The sequence below is a fragment of the Aulonocara stuartgranti genome, assembly GCF_965226115.1.
Source record: "Aulonocara stuartgranti genome assembly, chromosome: 16".
Lineage (NCBI taxonomy): Eukaryota > Metazoa > Chordata > Actinopteri > Cichliformes > Cichlidae > Aulonocara > Aulonocara stuartgranti.
In genome coordinates this window covers 37,446,300-37,460,225 of record NC_138952.1, presented here as the reverse complement: position 1 = coordinate 37,460,225, position 13,926 = coordinate 37,446,300, and the positions used below count along the sequence as shown (strand labels likewise).

Genomic DNA, 13,926 nt, shown 5'->3' with positions numbered 1-13,926 from the left:
TCACAGTAGCAATTTATTAACAACAACCCTTGTTACATGTAAATAAGTATCAAGTCACTGACTGTGTTACAATGTGCATCAAACACAAAGGACACAAACCTGGCTGATGCCCGTAACCAGGGGAGACTCCTACATTCTGCTACCCAATCACTGGAGAGTCAACATCGGTCCTCCAGCATCAGAGGTATTTACCCTCCACCATTATCCCACTGCACAAACAACAACTGTTGCCACCAACACCAACAGCTATGAAGTGTTTTAAAAAACCGATACTGTGCTATGCAATAAAAAAAATAACAACTTGTGTCTCAAATTAAGTACATTTTACCACCTGACCTGGATTAAACACCAGTTTGCTTTTCGGGCAAACTTCACAGATGACAAAACAACTGCTCTATGTGCAGTAAATGCTCCGTGTAAATGACCTGTATTTGTAACATTTGAGAAATTAGATTACAGCAGATTTGAGATTATCCATACATGTATAAACACACAGAGTACACAATTCTTAAAAGGAAAAGGAATACATGCATATTTATCTACAAGCATATCTAAAGCTACTGTAATCCCCTCTGAAAGGCTACACGGTGTCCACAGCATCTTCTCACTGGACCAGTACTCGGGCCGTTGTCCTCTGTAGATCAAGACCACAGAGAGGCGAGAAGGGAGGGAGGCTTTCATAACCCAGTAGCTGACGGGTGGCGGACTCCCAGCTCAAACCAAACTCTAGCCGACAATAGACACAGGGGTACTGTCGGTCAGCCCAGCAAACCCAGTCCACCGCCTTCTTCACCTGCTCCCATCGTTCAGGCCTGAATGAAAAAGACAGTCACAGTAGTGAACAACCTTGTTAAAACCATCGTGGTGCAAATATTTCCAGACCTGCATTTCTAAAGTCATGCAAGGCATAGTGAAATAAGCTTCATTAATACATCAAATCACATTTTGTACAAAATGTTTTTCAAGCTTAATTTCAGCTGATTTGTAACAACTGCAGAGAAATTTTACTCTAAGCTGTTGTGCATCCTGTGTTGGACAGACCTGGACTGAGAAGCTTCTTCCAGACAGAACAGGGTGCGGAGCAGTTTGCCTTCTTCCAGTTTGTCCACTTTCATCAGCTGCAGAACCAGAAGAGTCGCCACCAGCCTCAGGATATCTTTGTGGGCTGTCACGCCTTCAAACACACATGCAAAAAAGATCCCAAAGTAAATCACAAAATGGTCCTTTTATAACCGAAGTGTTCTTACCAGACCAGACGCAACGTCCAGACGAACAGAATCAACATAATGAATCAATCTCAAACAACAGCTGCCCATTTAAACGTCGCGCTGGGGAATAATCTACAGGTTTAACATGTGCCTGATTTTTTTAAAGAAATAATGAAAAATAAGGTTAATTAACATCTGAGCTCCTAGAAAACAGCATATAACGGGTTATGGATGAAATCCAATAGAATGACGCTTCTGCCATGTATTCCAGCCCTAACCTGATCCCAAACCATAACCAGCACTTCAATGACGTTGGATCGTGTTTTCCAAAGCGAGTAAAACAAACGTGTAGATACATTCCAAATGGTTTCCTCATTTTTCCGATCTCGTAATATAGGGACGTGTTGAGTGATCGGAAGCGTAATATATCGATGATTTGTCACTTAGCGCAGAATGTTGCGCTTTGTGAGTGAGAACGTGTTGGTATAAAATGGTTATTGCAAAATTTTTCTTACAGACATCGAGGTAAAGGGTTAAGTGTGAGCTCATAATAATTATAAAAATAAGTAAATTTATGTTTTTAGTAAACTTACAATAACTTGAAAAACAAGAAGCACTCAGAGCACAAATCTGTGCACCCATCAGTCTCTGGGCTTTATTTAAAGGACCAGCATCGGCTTTTGTTGGGAACCACTTTGTTTTCTGCTCTTTGTAAACTTTAAGAAGTGCCATGAAAACAAATGCAAAGAATTAGGTTTTATTTATGTGGATATGTGTCATTTCTTTTTACTGTTTAGTACTACTTAGGTCAGACCTCAAATGTAACATGATGCTGTAAATCTTTATATGGCACTTTATGTACTTTAACAAAACACACATGTAAGAACTGCAGTTTCTAAGTTATTCGAGGCTTTTTGTCAATTTTCCACCAATAAATCTTAAGTTGACCTTAAAGACCTTGGTGGATGTGAGTCACATTTTATATGCATTGTTAACATGATCCCAAGTAAGCATACATACTTGTTAACTTTCATAAAACTTGAAAGTACAAAGCTAGTTTTTCCACCTCCAGATCAGAATTGAACGAGCTCTCACCGAGAGAATGGATGCCTTTGTTCTTCAGGAACACGTTGGCAAACAGGTCCACGTTGACATTAAGTAGTTCCCCCAGCTCTGTGGTTAGTTCCCAGTACCCTTCCTACAACACGCATAAAAATAACGCCATTATATCAAAGTGACATTTACATTTTTTCCAGTTGCATGCACTCAGAGTACAAAGGTGTGGGTTACAGTTTTGTCCTTGGTCATTTTAATAATTCTGTCCAGCTTTTTTGAGCCTTGCTAACTCTACCAAAGCACAGGAGCTAACCACATGAAACGTTCACTACGATAAAACACTTTTAACTCTATGACCAACTTTGAGCATCACTGTCATGACATATATTACCAGTTTAATATCTGTGATGTAGATTGACAGAAACGTGGCTGTTTTATCTGTTTTCTGATAATTAACTGGATACCATTTGAAAAACTGCATTCTGGGTAAACGTGATAGCAAGGTCTTGTTTATATCCCCATTATGATCCCACACTCATCATTAGCTGCGATTCTTTCTGCGTCAAAATGATTTTCACCCCTCGGCTGTAAAAGTGTGATGGGGTACCGTCTCCACCCTGCTGGGCAGGTGGGCAGCATGGGCACTTGAGCTTGTGAATGCAGTAACTCAAAAACAGGTGCAGCCACTACAAACCTCAGACCAGTTTGAATACCAGTGGCCTTTAGTATAAGGTAAAGGTTGGAGGTCAAGTTTTCTGGAAATCTTGTGAATGTGACGAGTTGAGAACAAGGTGAGGTAGAATTTTCAAATTGATACGACAGGTGTGTCTACAAGGAGGCAGAGGGGCATCACTGGAAGCTTTCTTTACATATTCCTATCATAAAACTCTGAAATGTAGCTTAAAGTTTCAAAACAGTGGATGTTTGCATGCTCTGTTAATATCACACAGACTAAAACCCTAGTCTGAGCCTAACCTGACAGTTATGTTTAACCTCGTAAGACCTGAACTCTTACACGGCATTTTTAATTTCTCTTCTCGTTATTTGGGCTGATTGAACCTGATGAATGTAAAAACAAAGAATTACGTGATTCTTTGTTTTTACCAAAATTTTGGATTTTGGTCTAGACAACCCAGAATATGATGTCCACATGTGGACGCCAGGTCCTAGGAGGTTAAATTCTCTGTGTTAGCCTTGCAATACACTAGCAGTCTCTCCAGGGTCTACTCCGCCTTTCGCCCCATGACAGCTGGAATAGGCTCCACCCACCCATGACTCTAACAATGACAAGTCCCATAGAAATAAAACAGATGTTAACAAGTGATTCAGTAAAATAATTAAGCTTCCTTCGCAGTTTTAACCTGTCAGAGAGCCAAAGGAAGCTGTTGCTTTGTCCGAGTGATAAACAGCTATGTTTGCTTAAGTGAACCCAAGACTATAAAACCACAAAAAGCTCACTGAATGTTGCATCTGGAAGATCTTCATCCATTTGAGCTTCAGCGCTTCAGGAGATTCTGCTGCATTCAGTCTAGTTAACATACAGTCATTTCCATCTGTTAGACAAACACTTCTCATAGTTAACAAACAGAATGTGTGTAGAAATGTTCAGAGACTCACGCAGCTGACTGATGACGCAGGACAAGGTTAGTCAGGAGATCCTGATGGCCATTGACGAACATTTGTCGAACATTGCTCTGAGCTTCAAGTTCATGGTGAGGTTGTGATGCACTCGTAACTTTGCGTGAACGATAAGAGGGAGCCCTTCCTCTGCGATGAAGCTGAGCGGCCTTCTCAGGAGCCCATGCAGGGCCTACAGGAACATCATTGTCGGAACAGGTGGGAGGTAAAGAGGACGCAAGATAAGAGGTTGTTATCCTGCAGGGGCCCCTAATCCGCCTTAATGATTTTAAGCACAAGTCCGGTTTTGGTTGGTGCTCTAAATCTGATGGAGCTGACGTCACAGGAACCACTGTAGATCCCGGAGCACCATCATAGGTGGAGCTTGAGCTACCTAACTGAGAGTGAAAGCCACTGGAAGTAAACTTAGCTGACCCAAAATACGGCCCTCTGTCTCTGGCAGTCTGTGCAACAAACAGAGGAGCCGTTTCATCAGATTCAACAACCATCTGAGACGGTACTGCTGCAGGAGCAGTGTCAGGAAGACTCCCATTTGTGCTGAGGCCGCACAATTCAGGAGGCAAATAGGACATCTCACGAAAGACTTTACTCTTAAACTCGGGTCTTTTCCCTACCTTCGCTTTCCGACCATATATTTGGAGGTGAGGTTTTGCTTGGTGCTCTAAATCCGCTGGAGCTGACATCTCAGGAAGTTGTTGTCTGAAAGACGGACGCCTGGCTGCTATGTCTTTGTATTTTACAGGCTTTTTACAGGCCCTGTAAGAAACGCCTTCAACATACTCAGATGAACTCTGTTCTTCCTCATCAGACACAGAATCAAGTGCACTCAGTACCCGATTACTCATCGCTGAAGGGTAACCTTGAGTGTGGAGTGATGACCTGCTAATCTGAGTGCTACAGCTCTGAATTGGAATATCGATGTCCTTCACTGCCTGACTGTCTGATGATGATGAAATGGCAAATGAAAATGAATCCATGGATTGACTACGAGGATAGTCACCACAAACTGAAGAAGGGATGGACAGTCCTTGTGGAATAAGTCCTGAAACACCCTCTGAAGCACGCTTCATAAAAGAATAACGTGGAGGTCTAGAAAAAGAAAGGAGGGGAACATCGTCTGAAGCACCCCCCTTAAAAGAAGGAGGCGGAGGGGGAGCCGGGTGTCCAACAAAAGAAAGGTGGGGAACATCGTCTGAAGCACGCTTCATAAAAGAAGGAGGCGGAGGGGGAGCCGGGTGTCCAAGAAAAAGGTGGGGAACATCGTCTGAAGAACGCTTCATAAAAGAAGGAGGCGGAGGGGGAGCCGGGTGTCCAGAAAAAGAATACATTGAAGCAAGCTCCTTAAAAGAAGAAGGAGGTGGAGCTGGAGGAGAGGAGTCGGGACTCTATGAAAGGAGAGAAATAAGCAGAAATTTAAACTCCGACTCTACAAACCTCTAAATGTGTTGAGATGAATTCTGTCAGAAATACTGTTGGTAATGTCTTTTGACAGGTTTCACAATATAAGAAAAGTTCTACATCAACATTAACTCAACAAAAGAATCACATAGTTTGTTTGCCTGCAGGACATCTGCTACATGCCATTTAGATATTTCTGAAATTGAACTGAATTGATTATTGTTCCATATATTTGTTAAATTTCTTGAATTTGTTTTACTGAATGTGCAGCATCAGCGTCTTAGTGTAAGGGGACTAACCGTGAGTGAACCACAAATCTCAAACAAATCAAAGCCGCAATCTTCCTCCTGCAGCAGCAAGACAAAAGCATGAAATCATAAACGTCAGCATTTGTGAAGATTGCAGCAGCAACACAGTCAGTACGATCAATGACATGATGATCACATGTTTAGTAAAGGACAGGAACACAGATGTGTTGCTCCCTCGGCCACTGAAACAAAATCTTTGGCAAAACTACAGCTCCAGTTTATGCGCATGAGGACTAGTCATGTATGAACAACAGTTTAAAAAATTCATACCAAACAGTCTTCCTCTATTAGGTCTTCCTCATCCTCGGGAGAAATCCAGTTAATGTAGGGAAGGAAGTCCACATCTTCCTCTGCAATCAGCTTGGAGATGTCTGTAAAACCAGGCTGTGGTTGCTCTGAGTCCTAAAAATAAGATCAGTTAAATAAATATTTGATAAAAAAGCTAAAAGAATGGAAAACAAGCTGTAAATGTGAAAAAGGCTGATTTGACAAACCCGTTCCTCAATGGCCACGAAGCTGGTAAACTGAGACAGGATGGAAAACTCTTTGCTTAACTCGATGATGAAGGACTTCAACTCTGCTTTCTTACCCTGTAAAAGTAAAAAAGTCAGTTTCCAGAGTTTCTCCCTCACAGCCCACCCAGGTATGCTAACAATCAGCCTGTCGTCACCTCTGAAGATATCCATGAGGAATGTATTGTTAAACAATCCCAGCACTGTTAACTAGAGAGCCTAAGCCAACTTCTGTCAGTTTGGACAGCAGTGGGAACGAATGGGATCATTGTCCTGCTGCTTGACATCATTTAGGCCAGAGATAAGCTGTTGTACAGATACAGCCACTTATACAGGCTGCCTTATTCCTGACAGGCCCATGACAGGCACCTGGTGGGTCCATGGGTCTAATGTTGGGCAACGATAGGAAAATGAAATATGGTGATAGAATACGGGTCAAACGCGCATGCGCAGTGCCTTTGTTTTCATACGTACATGGCGGAAAAAGCATGATGGTGACAGAGAACGAGAAGGGCGAAAGCGGATCGTTGAATGAAACTGATGAACCTGAACTGGTTTGTAAACATGCTGCAGCTTCACTGGTGTGGAACTGGTTTAGCTTGTCCTTCTAAAAATTTATTTAGAACTACAAATTAAATTTCTTTTAGCAATTATTGTTTTTTTTAATGTCACAATTCCAACCCTGCTCCTTTACCTGGGCTTGGACCAGCAAAAGTGACCCGAGATAGGCACTCTGGTGTAGTTACAGTGTGTGTGTGTGTGTGTGTAAGTAGTTTTAAACCTGATCCACAAAACAGCATAACAATAAGAGAACTGACTGCGTTACAGTCAGGGCAGGAGCAGCAGCTTCGCTCATGCGTGATTCATTTGCAGTTTGGACGCACAGGTGTGAACGTCTCCTGCCCTGATAGCAGCGGGGGGAGCACTATCCTCCGCCCGTGAGCGCTTTGGTATGGGTGAGGTGCCCACGGCAGCACCGCTGCTTGTTGAGAAGAGCGATACATGCTTTCACGTCAAAAAGTGGTCATTAGTGATGTGCGATACCACTGATTTCCTTTCCGATCCGATACCAAGTAATATTCAGGGTGGTATCGACGATACTGATCCGATACTTTGTACAAAAACTTATTTTATTTATTGTATCTCAAATTATAGCGTCATCATGATTACATCAGATTACTTGTTCTTATCACTTAATGATGCAGAGTTCATCATACAGAAATAAAAAACTGAAGTTGTGCTATTTGAACACGTTGCCTGCCTGCAGCACTAAAGGACTCCGTGAGAGACGTCTGTCTCGCCCTAGCAGCACCTGTCCCTCTCCTCCTCTTCAGTTCACCTCAACATGCGCTCATCATATTCTGTGATGTGATTTACTCTGAGGTGTTTGACGAGGTTAATGTTGCCACAACACTTCACTTTCATGCCACATGTATTGCAAACCACGTCTTGGCTGCCTGTGGAGGTAAAATATGTCCACACGACTCCAATTACACTCAGCCATTGTTGTGAGTGCGCACGCCAGAGGCTGCCACACATTTATACAGCCGTGTTTCACACATGACTATGAAAGGCGGAAGGGAAAATAGTTCCTTCCAAACATAGACAATCCAAATGTTATAGTTTCTTTCCAATGTGTTCCTGTTAATGATAAACTACAAATTTACTCTAAAGTACTAAAATATCGATATTTTAATGTGAGAATCGATTCTAGAACATAAACGATTGGTATCGGAGGAATCGATATTTCAGGATCGATCTGCACATCATCTGTCGTCATAAATAAGTCTCCAATAACAACAGAAAAAGTCACCAGATTTGTCGCTAGTCACTTTTTAGAAAAAAAAGTCGCTAAGGGGTCTGAAAACTCGCTAAGTATAGTGACAAAGTCGCTAAGTTGGCAACACTGGTCGGAGCATTACGGCTATCGTAGGCGGAGCCTCGCGGAGTGATGTGTACTGTGCTTCAACATGATATTACCGTATTGTGTGTGTATGACCTCTTTTTAAGTTCAGTGGATGTTATACATGGTTACGCTGAGGATGTGTCGTTCAGTTTCCACCGGAAATGCCTTTTGGTTAAACTGTCAGCGAGGAGTTTGCACTGTTACGTTTTTATATAACTTTAATGCAGATAAAAACAGCTGCTTGTTTAAGTGAAAATACATTGATGGGTTTTTTTTGCACTAATAAAGTTGTGGAGTTTTAAAGTGTTTTGTCTGGTGTCAATTATATCGTCAGGTATATCGTTATCGCAAATTTTCAAACGTATATGGTGGTAAATATTTTTGGTCATATCGCCCTGCTCCAAGTACTAGTTTATCAGTAGTTTATTTTCTGACTGCTTTTTACTTTAACTCTCTACATTTCTAAACAAATATATGTACGTTCTACTAGGGACCAATCCAATATACAGTATCGGTCCGATCCTGACCTAAATTACTGAATCGGATATCATTTCCAGTTTCTGGCAGGCTGGAGCTTTGTTGGGTCGTTCCTGAACATCCTTACAAACTTCCTCTCATCTGAGGGGTTGCGTCTTCTTCCAGACCTTGGCAGAGTGGTGACACATCTGAATAATAATGTTCACCTGAACTGATGGTGCTGGAATCTGTAGTTGTTTAGAAAGGTCTCCAAGAGACCTTCCCAATGTGTCCAAATCTACAATTCTTCTTCACTGAGTTCTTTTCTGTTCTTCTACTGGTCAATCTAATCAGTGCTATCAAACACAACTTTATAGGCTGGTAAAGATAAGCATAACATCATTTTACAGCATCACTAAAATATGCTATAAGAAATGATTAACAGTTCACAATGTAGTACGAAATAGTACGAACATAATGTCCATGATGAGTAAACCTTTGACCACAGCTGTATTTATTGTAATAAGGATTTTGAAACTAAACTGAACTGGAAGAAAAATTTGAAGAACAATAAAATACATATATCAGTAAAACAACAACAACAACTACTGTAAATTTCAATCTTTGGTCTCACTTATCTGCAAAGTACCTCGTGTTCAGCTTCACTGGTGTCCAGGTTCCCGTCTTCATAATCCCTGATGACGGCCCTCGCGGTGAGCTTGTGAAGAAACTAAACACATGACATAACAATTACCTCACTGTCCTGTGATGGCAGTCAGCCTGCGTGAGGATTGCAGGCTTAACAAGTGAGATGTATGCTCATACAGCAGCTACTGTTGAGTGTCAGTGTGCGTTCTTACTGTGCCCTTTGTTTTCTGCAGCTCGCTGGTTGACACCATTGTTTTGAGCTCCTGACCACTCAGATTTCCCAGGAGAGTCGCCTGTGTTAAAACAACGGCATTATCATTATTGTCTAACGGTGTTGTGCTGTAACTCTTTAATCAGGTCAAAAAGCCAGAGACTGCAAATTAAAATAAAGTTCAAATATTTTGCTCTTCACAGTTTCTAAGTCAGCAGTCACACTGATGCAGATTAGTGTTAACTCATTTGTTCTTCCCCTCAGGCCACTCGCAGTTACTGTTCAGCTGGTAGAAATATAACCACGCCTGAAGTTTCAACCAAAGCATTACTAACCAAAGAATAGTCCATCCATCCATCCATCCATTCGCTTCCGCTTATCCTTTTCAGGGTCGCGGGGGGCGCTGGAGCCTATCCCAGCTGTCATAGGGCGAGAGGAGGGGTACACCCTGGACAGGTCGCCAGTCTGTCGCAGGGCCAACACACAGGGACAGACAACCATTCACACTCACATTCACGCCTAGTGGCAATTTGGATTATCCATAGAATAGTGACAGAGTGAAATTAGGTACTGGGAATAAGTTAAAGATCCACTTCCAATGTCTGTGAAGGTTCTCAGTCATCCAGGTCATCGTAGTCAAAGGAGCTTGCAAAGAAAAGCGTCTGGACTTCTTTAAGTTGCTTGAAGACGTTTCACCTCTCATCCGAGAAGCTTCTTCAGTTCTAAGGTCAAATGGTGGGAGTGGGAGTGTCCCCCCCACAGAGGGACAAAAGGACCCCTGATGATCCTCTAATCGCTTGAGCCAAGGTGGGAAACTGGGTGTGGGTCCCAATCAGCCAGAGTTTCGGGTGAGCTCATTGTGAAACCTGGCCCCACCTTATCATGCGAATTCCTGAGGTCAGATGGTCCAGGATGTGAGTGGGCGTTAAGGCGTCTGGGAAGGATCTCAAAACTGGATTATAGATGGCAGAGAGTTGGTTTCATAAGCCCCGCCCTCTGTTCAAAGCTGGTCGCTCACAGTGGACATAGATGCTTCTTTCACTCCTCTTTCAAACCATCTGTCTTCTCTGTCCAAAATGTGAACACTGGCATCCTCAAAGAGTGACCTTTGACCTTTAGATGCAGATGGACCACCGAGTCTTGTCCCGTGGCGGTGGCTCTTCTGTGTTGTGGCGTGCGTTATGAAGTTGCTGTTTGGTCTCTCCAATGCAGAGGTCTGAGCATTCCTCGATACCCTGTACAGCAAACACTACAGTGTTAAGCCATTGTTGGAAACTGGAATTGGCTGGGCGGCGCTATGAATTCTGGGATATGGCGGGCCACGAAGGATACACCGACCCATTCTTGAAATCTGGGGAAAAGGAGGACGCATTTGTCGGCCGGATTCAGAGGGGTCTACGAATTCGGACAGCCTTTGCTGCGTCGCTGTGATGTTAAAAGGTCTACAAATGCAGCCTCAGGAGGATGCAGCCTACGTTTTGGGACACAGCTTATGCCACTTATTTATGTGCGAATGTTTAATAATGAAGAACATTAAAACATTACTGTTAGCCACATGTCGGGAAAGTTATGTGACATTAGTGATGTTTGTACTAACTTGGTTTTAAAACCTTTACTTTAAAATATACGCCGTTCAATAGTCGACCTTCATCTGACAGAGAATGTGATGATTTTGTGGATAATTAAAGTCAGTCATATATCCACAAACACAACAAGCTGAAAGTCAGTGATGCTGCTCGGTTTGCAGTCCTGAATATCACGGCACAAGCAGGATTCACTGCACTGTTAATGTGAGCTGTGTTATATTGCTGCCTCTGTTCGGTGGTGTCGAGCCAAACGGACTTTAACGTGTGTTTGAACGAGCTGACGGTTCACTCGTTAAGCTGAAAGAAAGATGCTTTAATCACAGCAGTCACACATGTGTCCACTGCACCATCTGGAACTCTTCTTGTTTACACTCGTAATAACACAAACACTAAATCCTGCTTCTCTGTGCTGTTGTGTAGCAGTGTGTACACCTGAGACTGTCACCTGTCTGTCTGTCCTGCACTCTCTCTCTGTTTCTTTCTCTCTGATTGTGGAATAAAAGTATGAACATGTGTTTATAAGTTACACTTGTGTTTGAATCCTGCAGCTTATCACACATTTGATTTCCATGTGTGACGACTGCAAGTGTCCAGAGTGAGGACAGACTGAGGGAGCCACTGCTGCACATCATCTGTGAGGCTTTGCACCCCTGATGATCCACCAGGACAAACTCAGCAGTGTGTGAGGAAGAGGAGGAGGAAGAGCCAGCAGCAGCTGACAGATGGAGAGAATAGACAGACTGTTCCCTGTTTGTGAAGGACTGCTAGGAAAGTTTAACATAACTGTCTGTGCTGAATCAGTCTTATTAGGTAATGTTCAAATAATGTTATCCTCCCAGTGTTTCCAGTGTGGGAGAAAGTACTCAGAGTACTCAGGGCCTTCAAGTTACACACTATGAAAGGCAGCAACAAGTTTAATGTTCAGAAACCTAAAGTCTGTATCAGCAGCAGAATGGAGCTAAAATAAATGTTTGTTTCAGTTCTATGAAGCTTTGAGTATTTTGGATCAGTAGCTGCTGTGTGTGTTGCATCATATTGCTGTAACTGTTTATATGCTTTATATATTCTGAGCTAAGTTGATCTATAGTGTTACATCATATTCTATAAGGATGTTATGTGTTTGTAGACTTTCTGCCCAGTTTGACCCATTTAGCAGACGTCAGCCTGTTTAAGGCTCTGATATCTATTCTGTGTGACTTACAGCAGTTATGACATGGTCTGATTTTCTCACCCAATAAAGGAATATTTCATATATCAGTCTACTCTTCATTCTATCAGACACAGTTATCACAGCTCGTACATTTGCTTTTTACACATATATGTAAGCATTGAGCCAAATTTAGTAATGCCAACATATTAAACGAACAATATTTGTCTCTTATAATACATCTGTATACACACTGTCACAGATACTTACTTGTCTTTGAGTGAAGATTTAAGGAGACAGGAAATATAAATAACTGCAACTTGAATCTTTACTGAGGCTCAGCGTTTGGCACAGTTCAAGCTCACTGCTGTAATAACTAATAATGGTGAAAATGATAACTTTAATATATTCACCATATTATATTTATATTACCAAGGTGAGATGAGTCTCATGAACAACATTAGCTAGTAAACAGCTAATCTTAGAACTACAGTTGGATACAGAAATGAAGCCCAGCAATCATGTTTTACAGCATCGGGGTCTCAGCCTCAGATACTTATCAAATCAAAACATCTCATAAAAACAAACAAACCAACAAAAAAGTCTCCTTGTTAAGCTTGTGTGTCCTGAGTCTGAGTTTCGCTCTGTGTGTTTCCTGTTTTATTTTGATAGTCCTTGTCCGACGTCAGTGTTTCCACTTTAGCCAAGATAAAGCTGCCTCTTTCAGTTCACCCTGGTGTCTGTGAGTTCTGCGTTTGGGTCCAATCCTGTCTGCCACACAGCAAATCACAACACTGCCGATCATATTCTCACTTGTTACATGGACATTTTTAGCAGCAGCAAAACGTACTTTGTACATTTCTAAATGTAAGATGGCGTCGCATGAACAACACGAGGCTCAGTGTCCCTCCAGAATCTGCCTTTTAGCGGGTTGTTTTAATCCATTTTTGACCGGATTCTTCATCCAGAATTGCTGTGCGTTGCTGACCTACAGCAGACAAGACCTTCTGGACATTTGGACTCATAACTCCAACAGTTTTATCGCCGATCTCCGACTCATCCCAGAGATCTCCAGAACACCGGAGGTTGGCTGAACAACAGCTGCCCGGACAATATGCTACTGAGTTAGCAGGACGCTACACACACCGAGCCGACAGGCTAGCAGATGACTCCGGCAAGACCAGAGGTGGAGGTTTGTGCACTTAAGAAAAAAAAGAGCCGTCAGGTGCTAAAAAATAAACCTTGGACTCAAACTTTGAAAGAAAATGGTGTCCGTTACAACTTATGTCTAAAGGCTGGAGCCGAACAAAAACTCCCTGATAACGACTGTTTTGACTGTTCTTCCCACTCTATGCAAGGAACCTGGGTTGGCTGGGTTTACTTAGCCTGATAGGGCGAAGGACACTGTCTCAGCTGAACTATGGACACGCACACACTTACACTGATAAGCACTCACACATCCCCCTCCCCTTCCAACGCCTTCGATGCTTGTTGCCTCCTGGGAACACGAGGCGGGTCTGGGCCCGCGCTGGAGAGTCGGCGCAGTGGCAGGATGGCTGCTGTGTTGCCTGGGTGAACTCCTTATCCCCTACCCAACCCTGTTGCTGGTCACGTGCTCCATAATGTTGTACTGTGGACATTTATGTGCTTTCTGTGCAGAGGAGTTTTTGTTTCCTGTTCTCATGCTGTCCTCCTGTAGCCCAGCATGAGCAGAGGTCTCTTTTTTTCCTCTTGTACTTTCCCATTGTAGTGTACATTTCAGTGTTTTCCTGTAACGACTTGTATCCCCATGTGATGTCTGTGTAGTGTGTGTAAGGTCGGGGGCGGGTTCATTCCACTGCAGGGCGACCTG

General features: G+C 42.7%; 1 protein-coding gene across 4 annotated transcripts in view; it reads right to left on the bottom strand.

Moving 5' to 3' along the window:
• parp4 (poly (ADP-ribose) polymerase family, member 4) overlaps positions 1–13,926 on the bottom strand; it is a 40,001-nt gene continuing 26,075 nt past the window's right edge. For 2 of the 4 annotated variants that reach the window (XM_082507926.1, XM_082507927.1), the window contains exons 26-35: positions 9,343–9,423; positions 9,132–9,212; positions 6,103–6,198; positions 5,879–6,010; positions 5,600–5,647; positions 3,882–5,287; positions 3,723–3,792; positions 2,304–2,406; positions 1,042–1,174; positions 1–812 (exon numbers count right to left, since the gene is read on the bottom strand). In XM_082507926.1, coding sequence (XP_082364052.1) covers positions 605–812; positions 1,042–1,174; positions 2,304–2,406; positions 3,723–3,792; positions 3,882–5,287; positions 5,600–5,647; positions 5,879–6,010; positions 6,103–6,198; positions 9,132–9,212; positions 9,343–9,423 — 2,358 coding nt within the window. In that variant the 3' untranslated portion in view covers positions 1–604. The remainder of the gene's footprint in view (positions 813–1,041; positions 1,175–2,303; positions 2,407–3,722; positions 3,793–3,881; positions 5,288–5,599; positions 5,648–5,878; positions 6,011–6,102; positions 6,199–9,131; positions 9,213–9,342; positions 9,424–13,926) is intronic. The other 2 variants (XM_082507928.1, XM_082507929.1) reach the window with 2 other exon arrangements.